Raw genomic sequence first — 20,134 nt, 5'->3', positions numbered from 1 at the left:
AACGGATGAAAAGGGGTTGAAAAGGGACTGAAAAGGGGATGAAAAGGGGATTAAAAGGTCCCTGAGCCCCCCACGCCCGGACCCCCCAGCCCCTCTGCCCTGGGGTAGCTCAGGCCCCGGGTGCTGGTGCCACCCCAGCCCTGCCATGCTGTGCCCCCCAGTCCCGCTCCCCACTGCCCCCAGCCCCACTGTAGGAACCCCCAGGCCCGCTGCACCCCTGGCCTCCCCCAATTTCCGATGCTCCAGGGCCCTCAGCGCCCCCCATCCCCGCTGCCCCTCGCTCCTGCTGGGCTGTGCCCCCCGGTGCCGCTGCCCCACGGGCCCCCGAGAGCCCCCGGTGCCCCCCAAGCCCTGATCCCCCCCCGTCACTCCCACGCAGGGCCGGGCGCTGGATGCGCCGTGGGTGATTCATCCTGCTCCAGCCCCCCCCGCGCCGACAGCAGCCAAAAATAGCGCTGCGGGAGGGGGGGGACCCTCCACATCACCTCCCGCCCCCCCCGCCTCACCGGCGGCTGGCCGGGATGGCGGCCACGGGCCGCTGTCCCCGACAGCCCCAGCCCCGGGGCCGCGGGAACCGGGACCAGGGACCCCACGCTCCGGTCGGCACGGTAAAACGGGGATGGAGAGGGGCGGGATGGGGGGGTCCCCGATGAGAGCGGGGAGGGGGGGGTGAGGGGACAGCCCCCAGGCCCCGGGGGTGTCTCACGGAGGGGACCGGGAGGATTTTCCCCCGTTTTCCCGGCTGGTCGGAGCGGGATGAGCGGCTGTCGCCATGGGAACCGGGCGGGCAGGGATGGGAAGGATGGGGGTACGGGCAGGGATCGGGGTACCGGGAAGGATGGGGGTACGGGCAGGGATCAGGGTACCGGTGGGGATGGGGTGTGGGCAGGGATCGGGGTACCGGCAGGAATGGGGTGTGGGCAGGGGAAGCAGGTGAGGCAAAGGGAGGAGAGGGAGGAGGATGAGGAGGGGGCGCAGGAAGGCATTTGAAGAATGGGATTTGGGGATGCGGGCAGGGCGGGGGGGGGGGACACAGCCTGGCGAGCTCGGGACCCCCTCCTTTGCTGGGGAAACTGAGGCAGGGAGAGGGGACACCCCATGCTGGGGGACTTGGGGGGGGTCTCACTGCACCCTCTCCCCTCTCAGTGAGCGAGTTCCGCCCCCGTCCCCCCTGAGCCCGGCCATGCCCAGCGCCGCGGTACCACCGGGGGGGCTCCCCATGATCCCGGCCGAGGGTTCGGCGCTGCTCCGCGCCGTCTCCCAAGGGAAATTCCGCCTGACCCGCCTGCTGCTCGAAGGGGGAGCCTACATCAACGAGGGCAACGCGGCGGGCACCACGCCGCTGATGGCAGCGTGCAGGGCCGGCTACGCCGAACCCCCCGAGCAGCCGCGGATGGTTCAGTACCTCCTGGAGAACGGCGCCGACCCCAACATCCCCGACAAAGCCGGCAGAACGGCGCTGATGCACGCGTGTGCCGAGCGAGCCGGCCCCGCCGTGGTCGCCACTTTGCTGGCCCACGGCGCCGACCCCAGCGCCCGGGATTACGGCGGGGGCTCGGCGCTGGTTTATGCCCTGGAGCGGGGGGACCGGGAGACGCTGCAGGTGCTGCTGGACGCGTGTCGGGAGCGAGGGCGCGATGTCATCATCATCACCTCGGCCACGTCGCCGCGAGGCACCAAGACCACCCGGCAGTACCTGAACTCGCCCCCGTCGCCCGCTCTGTGCGCGTCCCCGTCGCAGGTGCAGGTGCGGGCGGCGGCGGCGTCGCCGGGGGCCGGCGGGAGGGATGAGGAGCGCGATGTGTTCCGCTTCCCTCCCGCCGCTCCCGCCGCTCCAGAGCCGTCCCGGGCCGGGCCCAAGCGGCAGCTGAAGAGGCTGAACTCGGAGCCGTGGGGGCTGGCGGTGCCGGGCGTGGAGGGGATGCGCGGGGGACACTCGGAGGGGAGCGCGGAGGGGACACAGGGACCCCCAGAGGGAGCACGGAGAGCTTTAGATGAGATATGGGGAGCCCCGGAGGGGACACGGGGACCCTCGCAAGGGTCGTGGGGTTCTCCTGAGGGGTCCTTAGAGGGGACACCGGGCCCCCCGGAGCAGCTGGCAGCAGGGCTGGAGGGGCTGCGGCTGCGGCCTCGCCGCCACAGCGTGGAGGGACGCGAGGGCTCGGGGCTGCCCGGAGCCACCTGGGCAGAACGGGTGCCCCCCGCGCCAGCCCCGGGCCGTTGGGTTCCCGATCCTCCTCCTCGGGGCAAACCCCTACGACGGGAGCCGCCCAACGCCGAGCTCGGCCCCGCTGCCGGGCCGCTGCGGCAGCCGGCGGGGCTGCTGGAGCGCCGGGGCTCCGGAACGTTCCCCCCGGAGCCTCCGGGCAGGGCGGGGCTGCTGCCGCCGCTGCCGCCCCGGGCGCTGCTCCGCCGCCACTCCATGCAGCCGGAGGCTCTACGGCACCTCGGGGCCTTCTGCGGGGGGCTGGGAGCCGAGCCTGGCTCGTAGGGACCCCTCCCCAGGGTTCTGGAGACCCCCAAACCCCCCATCAAGGCCAGGAGCCCTTGGGGAAAGCCTCGCCCTGCTCTGGACCCTGCTGAGGGTCAGCTCCTCCATCCCTCTGTCGGCACAAACTCTGCACGAGCCCGAATTTGGGGAGCTGGTGGGTGCACCCCAACTGCCAGGGTCCCCCCAGGGTCCCCCTCCTGCTCCTGCCTCATCCTCCCAGCAGCTTTTTCCCCCAGGGTCTGGTATTAAAGGCCCCAGTGTAGCTCAGTGGCTGTGAGTGAGGGGTGCTGGGCACATCAGTGGGATTGGGTGCACAGCTGTTGCATCCCAATGGCAGTTTTAAGGGGAAAAAATGGGGTTTTTTTTAAGATTGTTCTACTGCCAGGCTGGGAGGGATTCCCAGGATCCTTGGGGATCCAGCAGCTTGGATGGAGAGGGATTTTAGGGAAAGGGGTTTGGGAGCTTTGATGAAGGACAAAGAACAAGAAGACAAACTTAGACAAAATCTTGTTATTTGACACAAAACAAGGAATGCCCAGTGGGATAAATACCATGGGAGATTTAGGAACCATTTGCCTGGAGCATGAAAAAAAAAACCTCCCAGGATATTCTGGGATGGGGAGCTGGGAGGGATCCCCCCCAAAACCCAAGGGAAATCCCCCCCAACCCTCAGAAACTGCTGCTTCCCTCATACTTGTCCTTTGAAAACAATAAAATTCCATAAAACCCACATTTCCCCAGGGGAATGGAGCTGGTTTGGCTCCTCCAGGCTGTGTACAGAGCCCAGTTTTCCCAGTTTCCCACCAGTTTGGAGGTGGAACATCAATGGGAGGAGGTTTGGATCCATCATCGGCGGCGCCGGTCAGGACTGCGGCTCCGCCGGCGCCCGCCCCTGGAAAAGAGGGAAAAGTGAGGAAGGGAAAGGGGAAAAAAAGGGGAAAAGGGGTAAAAAATATAAGGGAAAAAAGGGTAAGGGAATGGGGAATGTAAAGGGAGAAACGGGGAAAGGGAAGGGGAGAAAAGAGGAAATGGGGGAAAGGGAAAAGGAGATATGAGAATGGGGAATGTAAAGGGGGAAAGGGAAGGAAAGGGGAGGAAAGAGGAAAAAGGCAGGGAAAAGAGGAAATGAGAGGGAAAAGGGTAGAGGAAATGGGGGAAAAGGAGGGAAAATTGTACAGGAAATAGGGGAAAGGGAAAAGAAAAGGGGAATAGGAAATGGGGGAAAGGAAAGGGAAAAGGGAATGAAAAAGGTACAAGAAATATGGGAAAGGAGAGGGAAAAGGGTACAGGAAATGGGGGAAAAGGGTACAGGAAATAGGGGAAAAGGATGGGAAAGGAGAAAGGGCACAAGAAATGGGGAAAAGGAAAGGAAAAATGGGAGGAAAAAGGTACAAGACATATGGGAAAGGAGAGGGAAAAGGGTAGGGGAAATGGGGGAAAAGGAGGGAAAAGGGTACAGGAAATGGGGGAAAGGAATGGGAAAAGGGTACAGGAAATGGGGGAAAAGAAAGGGAAAAGGAGGGAAAAGGGTACAGGAAATGGGGGAAAAGAAAGGGAAAAGGAAGGGAAAAGGTACAAGAAATATGAGAAAGGAGAGGGAAAAGGGTACAGGAAATGGGGGAAAGGAATGGGAAAAGCTACAGGAAATAGGGAAAAAGAAAGGGAAAAGGGAGGGAAAAGGGTACAGGAAATGGGGGAGAGGAGGGGGAAGGAAGGAGTCCAGGAGAGGAACATTTTGGGGTATTTTTGGGGCATTTATCCCTATTTTAACCCCGCCACCCCCATAACGGGGCACGGAACTCCCCCATTCCCCTCACAGAGGGAAATCCCACAATTCCCTCCCGTTGCCAGCCCCTGGAATTGCCAGGAATCCCCTGGAATTGCCAGGAGCTCCCTCACCTCCTCTTGCCCTTGGGAGGGCCCCTGACAAAGCACCAGTCCACGCTGACCGGCTGCCCCATCAGCTCCTGCCCGTTGAGCCCCTCCATGGCCGCCTGCGCCTCCTTGTACGTCTCGTACTCCACCAGCGTGTAACCCTGGAGTAGGAAGGGCTCAGGAGTGGGGTTGGGAACACACAGACACCAGGGGAACGCAGCTTTGGGGTGAACAGACCCCCCTGGCAGCCCAGGTTTAGGATTGGGAATGAGACAGATCCAGGGGAACTCAAATTTGGGGTGCTCAGACCCCCTGGCACTCCAGGTTTAGAATTGGGAATGACTCCAGGCACTGGGAACCCCAAGCTCGCTCTGGGGTTAGGAATGGGAATGAGCCCAGGCACCATGGGAACTCAAATTTGGGGTGCACAGACCCCCTGGCACCCCAGGTTTAGGATTGGGAATGAGCCCAGGTCAGGTTTGGGGTGCACAGACCCCTTGACACCCCCAATTTAGGATTGGGAATGAGCCCAGCTCAGGTTTGGGGTGCACAGACCCCCTGGCACTCCAGGTTTAAGATTGGGAATGACACAGACACCATGGGAACTCAAATTTGGGGTGCTCAGACCCCCCTGACACCCCAAGTTTAGGACTGGGAATGCCCCCAGGCATTGGGGGAACCCAGCTCCCAGCCCAACTCCCAGCTCAGTTTTGGGGTGCAGGAAGCTCCTCATAAATCAATTTGGAGCTGCAGATACTCCCATAACCCCCAGAATTGGGGGGCACCTCCCACCCTGGAGCTTGGGGGGGTCCCCAAAAGTGCCCCCTCCTGACCTTGAGGTACCCAGTGCGCCGGTCCAGGTTCAGGTGGATGTTTTTGATCTCCCCAAATTCAGCAAATCTGTCGTGCACGTCCTCCTCGGTGGCCTCCTCGTGCACCCCTGTCACAAAGAGGATCCAGCCCTCCACGGCTGGGCAGGAAAATTGGGGGGTCACAAGGCTGGGAATGAAGATTTGGCCCCCCAAAAATCCATGGAGCTTCCCCCAAGGGTGAGATTTGGAGGTTGAGCCAAAAGTGATGCTGGGAAAGTGGGGAAGAATCATCCCAATGTGGCCCCAGTTCCTTCTTGTTGCTGTGGTGGGTCCCCAAAAAAGGGTTTGTTACCCCAAAATCCCCCCTTTTTCAGCTAGGAGAAGGAGATGGAGGCCCACATCCTCCAGATCCTGGGTGAGGTTGGGAAAAGCTGAGCCCAGCAAAGCTGAGCCCAAATCCAGATCCCATTTCCCACGGGGAAAGTGCCCCTGGTGACATTTGGGATTCCATGGGGCCCTCAGGAAGGAGCATCTGCCCCCAAATTCCCCCATTTCCACCTTGGGAAAGGGATGTGGAGCTGGGGTTTGCCCTAAAATAAATCCTGGGAATGAGGGGAGGGAAAGGAAGGGAAGGGAAGGGAAGGGAAGGGAAGGGAAGGGAAGGGAAGGGAAGGGAAGGGAAGGGAAAGGGTCCTGGGAATAAAGACAGGGATTATGGCAGCCTAAAATAAATCCTGGGAATGAGGGGAGGGATTGTCCCAGACTAAAAGAAATCCTGGGAAGAAGGAAAGGGAAAGGGAGGTCCCAGCCTAAAATAAATCTTGGGAATGAGGGAAGGGAAGGGAAGGGAAGGGAAGGGAAGGGAAGGGAAGGGAAGGGAAGGGAAGGGAAGGGAAGGGAAGGGAAGGGAAGGGAAGGGAAGGGAAGGGGTCCTGGGAATAAAGAAAAGGATTATGCCAGCCTAAAAGAAATCCTGGGAATGAAAAAAGGGAAGGGATTGTCCCAGCCTAAATTAAATCCTGGGAATGAGAGAAGGGATTGTTCCAGACTAAATTAAACCCTGGGAAGAAGGGAAGGGACTGTCCCAGCCCCCTCAAAGCCCTGCAGGTCCCCAGGGTCCCCTCACATCTCTGTGGCCCTGGCTCGTCCCCGTCCTGCTCCACGCTGTCGTAATCTTCGCGCACCCGAGCGCGGGATCCTTCCTCTGGGAAAACAAAAAGAGGGGGAAGAACAGGACCCCCAAACTTCAGGGGTCACCCAGAGGGCCAGGGAAGGGGTCTGGGGGTGTTTTGGGGTCTCACCTGAGCCGAAGCCGCGGCCCTTCCGCTTCTTGGCCTTTTCTTTCAGCTTGTGGATGCTCTCTGGTGGGGATTGGGGATCAGGGGGTCAGCAGGAGCAGGGAGCCCCCCAGAGGGATGGGGACCCCTCAACCTGGCTGGGAGGGCTGGGAATGACCACTGGGATGAGAATGACCACTGGGCTGGGAATGATCCCCCTGGGAATGACCCCTGGCTGGGAATGACCACTGGGATGAGAATGACCACTGGGCTGGGAATGACACTCCTGGGAATGACCACTGGGCTGGGAGTGACCACTGGGATGGGAATTATGTCCCTGGGTGAAGAAAAACCCACCCGGGCCGGGCAGGACCCCTTGGGCTGGGCAGGATCCCCCGGTCCAGGCAGGGCCAGCCCCGGGCAAGCCAGGACGGTCTCCCCGTGACGGGAATGACCCTCCCGGGCCGGACAGAACCCCCCGAGTCCCTCCGGGCCAGGAACGGACAGCAGGACCCATCTCCCACACGGGGAATGACCCCCCGAGCCAGGCGTGACCCCCCAGCACCGAGCAGGAGCCCCCTGGCACCGGCAGCAACCCCCGGCCCAGGCCCGGGCTCTCCCTGAGGCCGACGCGGCCAGAGGCGGCGGGAGCGGCTCCGCTGAGCCGGGACCCGGCCGGATCGCTCGGCGGGGCCGCTCTGGGCCGGGCGGTATCGCCGCAGCCCCGCGCTCACCGTCCCCGTCCTCGTCCATAGCGAAATCCTCTCCGCCCGCCTCATGAAGATCCAGTACGTCCGCCATCTTGCCGGGAGTAGCGGTGCACGCCGGGAGCGCGCCGGAAGTGGGAGGGAACAGAGCGGAAGTACCGGGTGCGGCCATATTGGGAAGGGGGTGTGGCAGAACAGCCAGGGCGGCCATATTGGGGAGTGTGGCGGAAGTGTAGGCGCGGCCATATTAGGAATGGCGGTGAGCGGAAGTTTCCGGGTCCGCCATTTTGAGAAGGTCGCTACGTCTTGCCGCCATTTTGAGAAGGTCGTGCTGGTTCTTTTTGCTCCGGGACTTTCGAACCACGGGAATTTTGAACCCCGGGACTTTTGAACCCCGGGAATTTCGAATCCCGGGAATTTTAAACCCTAGGAATTTTGAACCCCGGGACTTTTGAACTCTGGGAATTTCGAACCCCACACTGACGCGGCTCAAAGCGTTTTTTGGGCACGACTGGCCCCCAAAAACGAGCAAGAGCACCAAAGTTAACCAAAATCGCTGGGTTTATTGTAGAAAATCCACATTAGTGTTTATCCCGTAATTTCACTGCCTCAACAAGGAGCACGAGTTTCTCCGTACTGAGAAAATCTGAATTTTGTTAATTTTACGCCTTCCATGGAGATCTAGAGCCTCCAAAGTGGCACCTTGATCCCACAAGTAATGGAATATCCTCTTTTTTTCCCTTTTATTTTTTTTTTAAATTCCACAGCAATGGAACTCCCAAAGTCCTCCTGGATTTGTTTATTTTGAGCATAAAGAACTGGGAGGAGCTTCAGGGATTCCCATAGGTGCGGAATAAATTGCGGGATTAACTCCATGTTACTCCTAAATCAAATTTTCCCAATATTTCAGTAAAATTACACCCCACAACCCCCTCACCCCCCCCAATCCCTTTTAAAATCCAATTTCCAGCGACATCATATGTTAATAGTGTTTGTAGAAAGTATAAAAAATATATAAACCCCCAAAATAAGCTCGTTAGGATGTGGATATAAAAATGGGGTACCTACAGATAATGGAATTATTCCAATTTTATCCTAAAACAATGATTATTGCTGGAATATCCTGTGGTCAGGCAGAGGGAAGGAGGAGGGTGGGAATAGTGGAATCTGCAGGGTTTAAGGGGATAAGAAGTGGGAAAAGCTCTAAGCTGGGGTGAAAAAGGAATTCTGGCTTGGAATTCAGTTTGTATTCCCAGTCTGCTGGGGAAAAGGGGAGTAAGATGGAAATTTCCATGGATAAATTGACATTTTTCTTGGGTGAACTCGGAGCTGTTTGAACAATTCCATGCCATAAAAGGGGTTTTAAAGCTAAATATAGTCTAAGTTCCATATGGATACAAAGGATAAGGAATGATTAGTGCAAATCCCTCCCTCATCCACAAACTCTCCAAGACTTTTCCAACCTTTTCCAATGCTGATATTTGGCTCCAGACAGGGCAATTCCAGGGGGAAACTGCAGACCCTGCTGTGCTTGGGATTGGAATGCTGCAGGCTGATCCCAGATTTAATTCCAAAATTAAATCTAGATATTGCACGCCTTGGCACTCACTCACCTAATTAAGGAGCTCATCAAGGAGGTCTAATTGATCCCTTTCTGCTGCAGGAGGGAGGGGATCCAAGGGGTTTTTCCAGAGGAAACACTGGATTCCATGGAATCCCAACTGCTCCAGCAATGATGGAATGAGGAGAGGACAAAACCTGGGATCTGAACCCCGAAAAAAAAAGGGACAGGAAAAAAAACCTGTAGGGATTATGAGGGAATAAAAAGTTCCCTAGGGAATAAGGAGTTCTCAAGGGAAGAACGAGGAGGCTGAGAAGCAGCTCTTAAAAACCAGGATGAAATTGCTAAAATCCATTCAGGAGCTTTTTCCCTAAATTCAGGACCTTTTTTTTCCCCCCGCTAAATTTCTTCTAAATGTGCAAACGGGCTGGGATTTGGGGAAAGGGTTTTGGGATCACCAAGGGTGGAGGTTTTGGGGTTCAGCAACCAGAGGAGTGTGCTGAGCCCAGCTGACCAGCTGCCAGCAGCAGGATGTCCTTCTTCTCCTTGTGGAACCTCAGCTCCTTCCCGGCCAGCCGGGCCTCGTCCAGCTCGCGCTCGGTGGCCGCCAGCTCCCGGGAAAGGGCTCCTGGAATGTTCTGCTCCCGGTTCACCCAGTCCAGGGCCATCTGGTTTCGGATGTCATCGTCCAGAGCACGGTGGGAGTAGTGAGCAAGGACTTCCTGGTGGGAACGGGAGGCAGAGAATTGTTGGAATTGGGGGGGGGAAAAAAACAAACCCGGTGCGGGATGTAATAGGGTTGTTGGAAATTGGGAAGGAACTTCAAGGGAATGGTGGTGGTTTGTGAAGGTTGAGGTAGGGCAGAGGTTGGGCAGAGTTAATTGATAAAGTAGGGATTTAGGAAAAGGGGATCCTCAATGGATGCACTCTGGGCAGTGTGAGAGCCCAGGCAGGGCTATAGCCAAGGTGAAGCAAAATGGTCACAAAATGGACCCAAAATGGGTCACAAAATGGACCCAAAATGGGTCACAAAATGGACCCAAAATGGTCACAAAATGGACCCAAAAGGGTCACAAAATGGACCCAAAATGGTCACAAACTTGACCCAAGATGGGTCATAAAATGGACCCAAGATGGTCACAAAATGGACCCAAGACGGGTCACAAAATGGACCCAAGACGGGTCACAAAATGGACCCAAAACAGTCACAAAATGGACCCAAAACAGTCACAAAATGAACCCAAAATGGGTCACAAAATGGACTCAAAACGGTCACAAAATGAACCCAAGATGGGTCACAAAATGAACCCAAAATGGTCACAAAATGGACTCAAGATGGGTCACAAAATGGACCCAAGATGGGTCACAAAATGAACCCAAAATGGTCACAAAATGGACCCAAAATGGACTCAAAACAGTTACAAAATGGACCCAAGATGGTCACAAAATGGACCTAAAACGGTCACAAAATGAACCCAAAATGGTCACAAACTTGACCCAAGATGGGTCATAAAATGGACCCAAGATGGTCACAAAATGGACCCAAGACGGGTCACAAAATGGACCCAAGACGGGTCACAAAATGGACCCAAAACAGTCACAAAATGAACCCAAAATGGGTCACAAAATGGACCCAAAACAGTCACAAAATGAACCCAAAATGGGTCACAAAATGGACTCAAAACGGTCACAAAATGAACCCAAGATGGGTCACAAAATGAACCCAAAATGGTCACAAAATGAACTCAAGATGGGTCACAAAATGGACCCAAGATGGGTCATAAAATGAACCCAAAATGGTCACAAAATGGACCCAAAATGGACTCAAAACAGTCACAAAATGGACCCAAGATGGTCATAAAATGAACCCAAAATGGGTCACAAAATGGACCCAAAACAGTCACAAAATGGACCTAAAACGGTCACAAAATGAACCCAAAATGGGTCACAAACTGGACCCAAGATGGGTCACAAAATGGACCCAAAATGGTCACAAAATGGACCCCAAATGGGTCACAAAATGGACCCAAAATGGGTCACAAAATGGTCCCAAAATGGTCACCCAGTCACAGGGTCTCTCACTTTCATAAGTTCTGCTCTATTTGGATATTGGAGTTAATTACAGCTGCAGCCCATCAAGTCTCATTTTCCCCATTTTCTCTCTTCAGCCCACATTGTTCATGCTCTTGGGCCTGGAGATTTGGATCTTTTGTCCCTCACAAGGCACCAGGGGAAGCTCAGCAGTGGGAAGGAGCAGCGGGACGGAGCCGGGACTCACCTGGCGCGAGCACTGACGCTCCCTCATGGCCTTCAGGCTCCCATTCCAGTGCAGCAGCTGGAAAACTGTCATCAGCTCCTGGGATGGCAGGAGGGAGGGTTTAAAATGCAAAATCTGAAGCCACCAGATGTGCTGGGACTGCTCAGGGCTGGGTGACTTCCACTTGTGTGTTTTGGAAGGTTGGTACCATAAAATATTCTTTACTGCGTGTAAATAAACTCTCATAAAAGCTGGTGAGCAGGGTGATAGAATAAAGTGATTTAGGCACCTCGTTAGGGAATTCTGCATTTAAAATTAAATGCAGTGAGTCTCTGAAGTGGGAGGGTCACTAAGAGAATGTTCCCTGTGAGTATTTGCTTTGCAAATACAGGTACATATATTTATATCTATAATATATTTATAACATGTATCTATAATTCCATATATGTGTGTACTTGCATGAGAGCAGATATTCCATTCCCAGCTGTTCTCCTAATCCTGATCCACATTCCAGAACCTTCCCCTGGCAGGTCAGGCTTCCCCTTGTCCAGATGTTTTCCCCATCCATATTCCAATGGGATGCCAAGGTTGTGGTTTGGGGTCATGGCACCACTGACCCCCCAAACCCAGCACCAGACTTTGGGGGAAATACCTTTCCATCTTGTGGGAGCCCTTTGTGCCCCGTTTTTAAGGATGGATCCCACTAATTAACTGGACTGCTGCAATTAGGACATTTGGAAATATCACAGGGACAGCGAGAAAAAACCAATTCTAAGGGTAGCATTGGGATTACCCCAAATCTGATCAGAATCAGAAGGAAAATCTGAGTTCATTTCCCATAAAAAAAAAAACCAAAAAACTAAAAATACACTTGGGAGACCAACCCAAACATCCCTTGAGCAAAGCAGGAGTGGGACCTGGGCAGAGGAGGAGCAGGATCTGCACAAACTGGACACAGCACCTGGAATTCCAGCATGGATTTCCCCTTGTTGGACTCCAGCATGAAGCGGAAGGCGCCGATCCCGGTGTTGGGATTGTCTGCCTCTTCTCGGTTGCCCTGCAGAGAAATCCCAGCTATGGAGCAGCCCCATTCCCACTCCTGGGAATCCTCACTCCTGGAATCCCCAGTGGGATTCAGGAGGGCCTGGTGGCAGCACAGGCTGAGCTGTCACACGTGGATGTGAGAGGCTGGTGAGACACAGGAAAAACTGGAGCAGTTTTCCCAGAATGGATTTGGGAAGCTTCAGGGAGCTGGAGATAAACAATGAGAGCCAAATGTTACAACCAACCTGCAGCTGGTGCTCTGAACAATCTGTTTTGTGTGGAATTGGAAATAAGGTTAGAAATAAATTTAGAAATTTGAAATAATGAGCTTCTGATGGTGATGGTGTGAATTGTAACATCTGTATTGCTTCAGCCTACACGTGAGACTGAAAATGGAATTAGAAATAAGTTTAGAGATTAGAAATAAATTTAGAAATTAGAAATAAATTTAGAAATTAGAAATAATCAGCTTCTGATTGGGATGGTGTGAATTATAACACCTGTATTGCCACACCTGCCTCACCACACATGAAACTGAAAAAGCAACTAGAAATAAGTTTAGAGATTAGAAATAAATTTAGAAATTAGAAAGAATCAGCTTCTGGTGGTGATGGTGTGAATTATAACACCTGTATTGCCTCACCCTACTCTTAAGACTGAAAAACTAGAAATAAGTTTAAAAATTACAAATAAATTTAGAAATTAGAAATAATCAGCTTCTGATTGTGATGGTGTGAATTGTAACACCTGTATTGCTTCACCCTACACGTGAGACTGAGAATGGAATTAGAAATAAGTTTAGAAATTAGAAATAAATTTAGAAATTAGAAATAATGAGCTTCTGACTGTGATGGGTATGAATTATAACATCTGTATTGCTTCACCCTACACGTGAGACTGAGAATGGAATTAGAAATAAGTTTAGAAATTAGAAATAAATTTAGAAATTAGAAATAATGAGCTTCTGGTGGTGATGGTGTGACTCTACCATTTCTCTGTATTGCCTCACCCTACGCACGAGGCTGAGAACGGAACAGAATTTTCCAAAGCGCCTCGGAACTGCCCCATCCCAGGGTCAGAAAAGGGCTCAGTGTGACCCAACCAAAGCCCAGAGAAGCCCCCATGCTCACGTTGAAGGACGCCAGGGCCTCAGAGACGCTCTTCTCGATGAAGTCGTCGGTGATGCGGCGCGAGGGGTGCTCGTTGAACACGGAGTTCATCAGCGCGATCTTGGCCGCGCTCCGGCGCGCCTCGGCCTTGGTGGGGCAGAACTGGGGACACACGGCCACGCTGGGGACACCCCAGGACCCCCACGGCCCCCCCAGAGCACCAGCAAAGGGGGCTGAGGAGGGGGGGGGTTAGGAAATGGCACCCCCAGATCAGAATTGCCCGCGGTGCTGGTGATTGGTTTGATGGAATTCGTTTTGTCAGACCCAAAGTGGTGGCAAATTCCCCCCTGAGATCAGGATTTGGGGACCAAAAGAGCTTCAGAACCACCCAGTATCTTCTCAATTAATGAATTTAATTTAATTAATTTTTTCAGACCCAAAGTGTTGGCAAATCGCCCCCCCGAGATCAGGATTTGGGGACCAAAAGAGCTTCAGAACCACCCAGTATCTTCTCAATTAATGAATTTAATTTAATTAATTTTTTCAGACCCAAAGTGTTCCCAAATTCCTCCCAAAGACCTGGATTTTGGGACAGAACCAACCAGATTCAGCTCCTCCTGTTGCACTGTCAATCAATTAATTTAATTAATTTTTTTCCAACCCAAACTGTTCCCAAATTTCCCCAAAGACCAGGATTATGGGACAGAACCAAAAGAGGTTCAGAACCTCCCACTGCACTCTCAATTGATTCATTAAATTAAATTTAATCCTGGGAAGGAGGAGGAAGGATCAAATCCTGGGAAGGAAAAGGAAGGATCTAATAGGATCTAATCCTGGGAAGGATCAAATCCTGGGTAGGAAAAGGAAGATCAGATCCAACAGTTTTCCCTAATATCCCCTCTCCTACCTCAGCACTAACTTGGAAGTGACCAGAACCAGGCAATAAAGGCCACCAAAACCCCACAACCCACAGCCAAATCTTCCCAGACTGGGGATTTACAGACCAGGAGCAACTTGCAACTAAACCTCCTTGCAACTGAAGTGGTTTAGAGGCAGATGCAGGGAGGAGAACACCCAGAAGGGATGAAATATTTGGAAAATGATCCTCCTGGGGTCCTGGAGGGCATTCCCTGGAATTTCCTTGCAACTGAAGAGGTTTAGAGGCAGATGCAAGGAGGGGAACACCCAGAAGGGAGGAGAATGCCCAGAAGGGAAGAAATATTTGGAAAATGATCCTGGTGGGGTCCTGCAGGGGCATTCCCCAGGAATTTCCTTGCAACTAAAGAGGTTGCAAAACCCACAGGCAAATCTTCCCAGATTGGGACCTGAGGAGGATTTACAAACCAGGAGCAACCTGCAACTAAACCTCCTTGCAACTGAAGAGGTTTAGAGGCAGATACAAGGAGGAGAACACCCAGAAGAGAGGAGATATTTGGGAAACGACGCCGAGGGGCATTCCCGGGCTGGGGACGGTACCTGGAAGCTGCCGAAGCAGCTGCCCCCGGGCAGGGTGACATAGCAGACGTAGGGGGGGCTGGCGGCCGGCACCATCTCGTAGAGAACCAGGGCTCCGTTGCGCAGCTCGGCCCCGCGGGATTGCTTCATCTGCCAGAACTCCTGCAGCGCCTCCACCACGTTCACTGCCCGGAGGAGGCGCGGGGAGAGGGAAAAGGGGCATGGAGAGAGGGAAAAGGGGCATGGGAAGAAGGAAAAGGGGCAAGGAGAAAGGGGTGAGAATGGAAGGAAATGGGGCATGGAAAGAAGGAATTGGGGGCGCAGAAAGAGGGAAGGGAATGGGGGCATGGAAATAAGGAAAAGGGAATGGGGAAGGAAGGAAGGAAGGAAGGAAGGAAGGAAGGAAGGAAGGAAGGAAGGAAGGAAGGAAGGAAGGAAGGAAACAGGGCACGAAAAGAAGAAATTGGGGCATGGAAAGAGGGAAAAGGGGGGAAGGAAGGAAGGAAACGGCATGGAAAAAGGGAAAAGGGGGTGAGGAAGAAAGGAATTGGGGCATGGAAAGAAGGAAGGAAGGAAGGAAGGAAGGAAGGAAGGAAGGAAGGAAGGAAGGAAGGAAGGAAGGAAGGAAGGAAGGAAGGAAGGAAGGAAGGAAGGAAGGAAGGAAGGAAATGGGGCATGGAAAGAAGGAAAAGGGGGTGAGGAAGGAAGGAAGGAAGGGAATGGGGCACGGAAATAAGGAAAAGGGACACGGAAATAAGGAAAAAGGACACGGAAATAAGGAAAAGTGAAAAAATGGAATAAGGGACAATCGCCCCCGGCGCAGCCCGGTCTGTCGGCATCCCCCGCTCACCCCGGCCGTAGCCCTGCGTGTGCTTGGCGAAGCTCCGCACCACGGCCTCCACCGCCTCCCTCAGCACCGCGGGCGGCCCGGGCACGGCCCCGGCCCCCGGCCCGGGGGGCGCGGGAGGGCCCTGCAGGCCCAGCGGGGGCGGCGGCGGCGGCAGCCCCAGCCCCGGGCCCAGCCCTGATCCCGCTGCCGGTGTCGGGCCGAGGCCCGCGGGGGCCCCGGTGAGGCCGGGCCGAGCCCCGCGGGGCCCGGTGCCCACCCCGGGCTGCAGCCGCTGAGCCCGCACCGCCTCCATAGCCGCGCTCCCTCCTCAGCGCCGCGCTGTCAATCAGCGCCGATCGGCGCTCAGCAAACCAATAGAAGAGCAGAAACGGGGAGGGGGAGGCGGGGAAAGCATCAGGAGACCAATCAGAACGCGGTGCGCGGCTGGGGGGCGGGGTCAGGGCGCGGCGCACTCACCCACTAACACAAATAGCGGTGTGTGGTCACGGGGCGGTAACGGGGCCAGGATTTGGTGTCAATTGACCAATCGCGTTGCTGGATTTGTTAGATTGACAAGGAAAGAAACGAATCAAAAATGCAGAAAGCACAAACCAGGAGAGATGACGGTGCGAGATGATAGGCCCACTCTTATTGATCAGGAGAAGCAATTAATGACAAAACAAACCAATCAAACTCTCGGACACAGATTTAGAGGCGGAGATTACGCTGTCGCCCATTCACGGGCTCTGTTTTGGTAAAAGTGGGCGGCTCCGCGCTCAGCCAATGGGAAGGAGCCGCTGCCGTACCGGAAGTGACGCTGCCGTACCGGGCTCGGTACCGGGCCCGCGCCATGGAGGCCTGGGTGCGCTTCAGCGCCCAGAGCCAGGCCCGGGAGCGCCTCCTCAGGTGCAGCCGCGGCTCCCCGGGCCCTGCGGGCAGGGGAGGTTCGGAGGGAGTTACCGAGAGCCCGGGGAGGGGGATCACGGGGGTCCCGGGGCGGAGAGGCGATCCCAGAGAACGGGGGGGAGGGTCCCGGTGATGTCCCCGGTGCCCCCCGTGACTCCCTCGTTGTCCCCAGGGCCGCCCAGTACGCCTGTGTCTTGGCCGGGGCCGCGCTGAGCCGCTCCGCGAGCAGCTCCGGGGGCAGCTCCGGGACTCTGAGCCGGCTGCAGCAGCTGGAGGCGCACCTGAGCCTGGGCCGCAAGCGTGAGTGGGGCTGGGGGAGCAGCGAGGGTTGGAGGGGGGAATTTGGGGTCGGTGACCCCCCTGGTGTGTTCCCTCCCTCCCGTAATGCTGCATTTGGGGGGGTTTTGAGGGAGGATTTTGGGGTTGGTGTCCCCTCCCTCCTGTAATGCTGCATTAGGGGGCTCGGCTGAGGGGGTGAGGGGAGGCCAGGGAGGTTTTGAGGGGGGAATTTGGGGTCTGCACACCCCCAGTGAGCCCCTCCTGTAATGCTGTGTTTGGGGGGGGCTCGGCTGAGGGGCTGGGGGGGAATTCAGGGCGGGTTTGAGGGGACATTTTGGGGTCTTATACCCCCAGTGACCTCCTTGCATTTGGGGGGCTCTTGGGGCGATCAGGGCGGTTTGGAGGGGGGGATTTTGGGGTCTGCACGCCCCTGCTCTGTCCCCCCCTTCCCTCTCCTGCAGTGCTGCCTTTGGGGGTGCTTTGAGGGGACATTTTGGGGTCTCACACCCCCAGTGACCCCACCCTGGTGTCCCCTTCTCCCGCAGTTCTGCGTTTGGGGGGCTCAGCTGAGGCCCTGGGGGGGGCCCAGCGCTCGCTGCACCTCCCTGACCCCGTGCTGCGTTTCTGCCTCACCCTGTCCCACCTGAACCGGGCTCTGTTCCTGGCCTGTGACAACGTCCTGTGGGCTGGGAAAACCGGGATCCTGCCCGGCCTGGCCATGGAAAAATGGAGCCAGAGATCCTTCAGGTGAGAGAGGGGTCGGGGTTTGGTGGGTGGGGAGGTTGGGAAGGGCTCCTGAGGTTGGGAAAGGCTCCTGAGGTGTGTGGGGTGGGCAGGGAATGGAATTACCCCGGGGAAAATAAGGAATGGGGATTGCCAAGGGAGAGCACGGAATGGAATTGCCAAGGGAGGACAAGGAATGTGATTTCTGAGGGAGGGCAAGGGATTGGGGTTCCCCTGGGGAAAGTAAAGAATGGAATTCCCAAGGGAGAGCAGGAATTGGGGTTCCCCTGGGGTAAAGAAAGAATGGAATTCCCAAGGGAGAGCAGGGAATGGGGTTCCCCCTTGAGGAAAATAAAGAATGGAATTCCCGAGGGAGAGCAGGGAATGGGGTTCTCCTGGGTGAAATAAAGAATGGAATTCCCACGGGGAAAATAAGGAATGGAATTCCTGAGGGGAAGCAGAGAATGGGGTTCATGAGGGAGAGCAGAGAATGGAACTGCCCTGGGGTAAAATAAGGAGTGGAATCCCAAGGGAGAGCAGAGAATGGGATTCCCCCTGAGGAAAAGAAAGAATGAGGGAGAGCAGGGAATAGGGTTCTCCTGGGGAAAATAAGGAATGAAATTCCCAAGGGAGAGCAGGAATTGGGGTTCCCCTGGGGGGAATAAGGAATGGAATTCCTGAGGGAGAGCAGGGAATGGAATTCCCCTGGGGAAAATAAAGAATGGAATTCCTGAGGGAGAGCAGGGAATGGGGTTCTCCTAGGGGAAATAAAGAATGGAATTCCCACGGGGAAAATAAGGAATGGAATTCCCAAGGGAGAGCAGGGAATAGGGTTCCCCCTTGAGGAAAATAAAGAATGGAATTCCTGAGGGAGAGCAGGGAATGGGCTTCCCCTTTGGAAAAATAAAGAATGGAATTCCTGAGGGAGAGCAGGGAATGGGGTTCCTGAGGCAAAGCAGGGAATGGAATTCCCGAGGGAGTCCTTGGATCTGGGAGCGCAGGAATTTTCGGGATGTCCCTAAATTCCAGAGGCAGCTTTTCCCCGGGAGAGCAGGAATATCTCGAAGGCTTTTTGGGAGCTCCCTCCTGCGCTCCTGGGCCCGTCTGGGCTGTGCCACCCCTCCAGTCATTTCTGTGGCTGCTGGGGAGCCCCCAGACCCTTCGTGCTTGCCCCTCGTCCTCTCTCTCTCCCATTTCCCCCCTGCTCTCCCCAGGTATTACCTCTTTGCCCTGGTGGTGAACCTCAGCAGGGACGCCTACGAGGTCCGGCTGCTGCTGGAGCGCGCTGAGGCCGCCCGGAAACGCGGCAGGAGCCCGGAGAGCAGAGCCCAGCTGCAGGCCGAGGGCAGGATGCAGCACCTGCGGCTCCAGCTGCAGCTCCAGCTGCAGCTGCTGCTGCAGGTGCTGAGGGACAACCCCCCCGTGCTGCTGGACCTGCTGAGGAACGCCTGCGACCTGGTGATCCCCCTGGAGAAGCTGGGGCTGTGCAGGAGCAGCCCCGCCATCGTGGGGTTCTGCGGGCTCGCCTCGTCCCTGCTCTCCATCATCACCATCCTCCACCCCTGGCTCAAGCTGAAGCCATAGTTAGCCTTGAGGATTTGGGGGATTTTGGGGGATTTTTTGGGATTTTGGGGGGTTTTGGCACCTCTGGAAGTGACTGGTGGTTGTGACTGGCTGGTGCCATTCCCATCATTCCTGACTCCTTGGAGCCACGAAGTTCCAGCATTGGATCCCACAGGGACATCAGCTCCCCAAAATGTGGTGGTTTTTTTTCCTGTTGACTTTTCCAGGAATTATAGGGAAAAAATGGGGGTTCAATGTTCCCCCTTTCTGTCTGGGAAGAGCCCTTCACGTGGATCCAGCTAACAGGGAATATTTGGGGCTGGAAAATGTGGATTTTGGGGCTGGAAAATGTGGGGTTCTGCGGGCTCGCCTCGTCCCTGCTCTCCATCATCACCATCCTCCACCCCTGGCTCAAGCTGAAGCCGTAGTTATCATTGAGGATTTGGGGGATTTTGGGGGGTTTTTGGGATTTTGGGGGGTTTTGGCACCTCTGGAAGTGCCATTGCCATCATTCCTGACTCCTTGGAGCCACGAAGTTCCAGCATTGGATTCCACAGGGACATCAGCTCCCCAAATGTGGTTTTGTTCCTATTGACTTTTCCAGGAATTTTAGGGGTTCAGTGTTCCCCCTTTCTGTCTGGGAAGAGCCCTTCACATGGATCCAGGGAATATTTGGGGCTGGAAAATGTGGATTTTGGGGCTGGAAAATGCGAATTTTGGGGCTGGAAAATGTGGGGTTCTGTGGGCTCACCTCGTCCCTGCTCTCCATCATCACCATCCTCCACCCCTGGCTCAAGCTGAAGCCGTAGTTAGCCTTGAGGATTTGGGGAATTTTGGGGGATTTTTGGGATTTTGGGGGGTTTTGGCACCTCTGGAAGTGCCATTGCCATCATTCCTGACTCCTTGGAGCCACGAAGTTCCAGCATTGGATCCCACAGGGACATCAACTCCCAAAATGTGGTTTTGTTCCTATTGACTTTAAGGGAAAAAAAATAGGGGTTCAATGTTCCCCCTTTCTTTTTGGGAAGAGCCCTTCACGTGGAGCAGCTAATGGAGAATATATGGGGTTGGAAAATGCGGATTTTAGGGCTGGAAAATGCAGATTTTGGGGCTGGAAAATGGGGGATTTTGGGGCTGGAAAATGCGGGATTTTGGGGCTGGAAAATGCGGGATTTTGGGGCTGGAAAATGCGGGATTTTGGGGCTGGAAAATGCGGGATTTTGGGGCTGGAAAATGCGGGATTTTG

At 55.2% G+C, this 20,134-nt stretch overlaps 4 protein-coding genes across 5 annotated transcripts; 2 read left to right on the top strand and 2 right to left on the bottom strand.

The window, feature by feature from the left end:
• Window positions 1–446: 446 nt before the first annotated feature.
• On the top strand, window positions 447–3,221 carry ANKRD34A (ankyrin repeat domain 34A). 2 transcript variants are annotated; one of them, XM_054651321.2, is made up of 2 exons: window positions 447–608; window positions 1,147–3,221. In XM_054651321.2, the coding sequence occupies exon 2, from the start codon at window positions 1,184–1,186 to the stop codon at window positions 2,489–2,491; it is 1,308 nt and encodes a 435-aa protein (XP_054507296.2). In that variant the 5' UTR covers window positions 447–608; window positions 1,147–1,183; the 3' UTR covers window positions 2,492–3,221. The 2 variants fall into 2 exon arrangements, with proteins under 2 accessions (XP_054507296.2, XP_077048290.1); XM_077192175.1 differs by having other exon boundaries at window positions 449–599.
• On the bottom strand, window positions 2,987–7,337 carry RBM8A (RNA binding motif protein 8A). Its single transcript, XM_054651322.2, has 6 exons — window positions 7,190–7,337; window positions 6,480–6,539; window positions 6,305–6,382; window positions 5,200–5,336; window positions 4,391–4,527; window positions 2,987–3,383 (listed from the first exon to the last, which is right to left on the bottom strand). Exons 1-6 carry the CDS (start codon window positions 7,332–7,334, stop codon window positions 3,338–3,340), a joined length of 603 nt encoding a protein of 200 aa, XP_054507297.2. The 5' UTR covers window positions 7,335–7,337; the 3' UTR covers window positions 2,987–3,337.
• A 368-nt stretch (window positions 7,338–7,705) lies between these two features.
• On the bottom strand, window positions 7,706–15,770 carry LIX1L (limb and CNS expressed 1 like). The gene is made up of 6 exons (XM_054651346.2): window positions 15,439–15,770; window positions 14,610–14,773; window positions 13,155–13,295; window positions 11,942–12,037; window positions 11,002–11,079; window positions 7,706–9,445 (listed from the first exon to the last, which is right to left on the bottom strand). Exons 1-6 carry the CDS (start codon window positions 15,728–15,730, stop codon window positions 9,203–9,205), a joined length of 1,014 nt encoding a protein of 337 aa, XP_054507321.1. The 5' UTR covers window positions 15,731–15,770; the 3' UTR covers window positions 7,706–9,202.
• Window positions 15,771–16,165: 395 nt separating this feature from the next.
• PEX11B (peroxisomal biogenesis factor 11 beta) lies at window positions 16,166–19,925 on the top strand. The gene is made up of 4 exons (XM_054651299.2): window positions 16,166–16,323; window positions 16,496–16,623; window positions 17,148–17,349; window positions 18,540–19,925. Exons 1-4 carry the CDS (start codon window positions 16,268–16,270, stop codon window positions 18,907–18,909), a joined length of 756 nt encoding a protein of 251 aa, XP_054507274.1. The 5' UTR covers window positions 16,166–16,267; the 3' UTR covers window positions 18,910–19,925.
• The last annotated feature ends 209 nt before the right edge of the window (window positions 19,926–20,134 follow it).

Source organism: Agelaius phoeniceus, chromosome 31, assembly GCF_051311805.1.
Source record: "Agelaius phoeniceus isolate bAgePho1 chromosome 31, bAgePho1.hap1, whole genome shotgun sequence".
NCBI lineage: Eukaryota > Metazoa > Chordata > Aves > Passeriformes > Icteridae > Agelaius > Agelaius phoeniceus.
Note: the sequence above shows the minus strand (reverse complement) of the source record. Positions and strands in the feature narration are given on the sequence as shown.

What these genes read in the sequence shown, in the direction of transcription:
- RBM8A (XM_054651322.2), bottom strand. Translation starts at nt 7,334, where the DNA reads ATGGCCGCACCCGGTACTTCCGCTCTGTTCCCTCCCACTTCCGGCGCG. An exon ending in GGGCCGCGGCTTCGGCTCAG is followed by an intron (nt 6,383 to 6,479) that starts GTGAGACCCCAA and finishes TTGTTTTCCCAG; the next exon opens with AGGAAGGATCCCGCGCTCGG. An exon ending in GGCGCACTGGGTACCTCAAG is followed by an intron (nt 4,528 to 5,199) that starts GTCAGGAGGGGG and finishes TTCCTACTCCAG; the next exon opens with GGTTACACGCTGGTGGAGTA.
- PEX11B (XM_054651299.2), top strand. Translation starts at nt 16,268, where the DNA reads ATGGAGGCCTGGGTGCGCTTCAGCGCCCAGAGCCAGGCCCGGGAGCGC. An exon ending in GCCCGGGAGCGCCTCCTCAG is followed by an intron (nt 16,324 to 16,495) that starts GTGCAGCCGCGG and finishes CGTTGTCCCCAG; the next exon opens with GGCCGCCCAGTACGCCTGTG. An exon ending in TGGAGCCAGAGATCCTTCAG is followed by an intron (nt 17,350 to 18,539) that starts GTGAGAGAGGGG and finishes TGCTCTCCCCAG; the next exon opens with GTATTACCTCTTTGCCCTGG.
- ANKRD34A (XM_054651321.2), top strand. Translation starts at nt 1,184, where the DNA reads ATGCCCAGCGCCGCGGTACCACCGGGGGGGCTCCCCATGATCCCGGCC.
- LIX1L (XM_054651346.2), bottom strand. Translation starts at nt 15,730, where the DNA reads ATGGAGGCGGTGCGGGCTCAGCGGCTGCAGCCCGGGGTGGGCACCGGG. An exon ending in CACGCAGGGCTACGGCCGGG is followed by an intron (nt 14,774 to 15,438) that starts GTGAGCGGGGGA and finishes TCCTCCGGGCAG; the next exon opens with TGAACGTGGTGGAGGCGCTG. An exon ending in AGGCCCTGGCGTCCTTCAAC is followed by an intron (nt 12,038 to 13,154) that starts GTGAGCATGGGG and finishes ATTTCTCTGCAG; the next exon opens with GGCAACCGAGAAGAGGCAGA.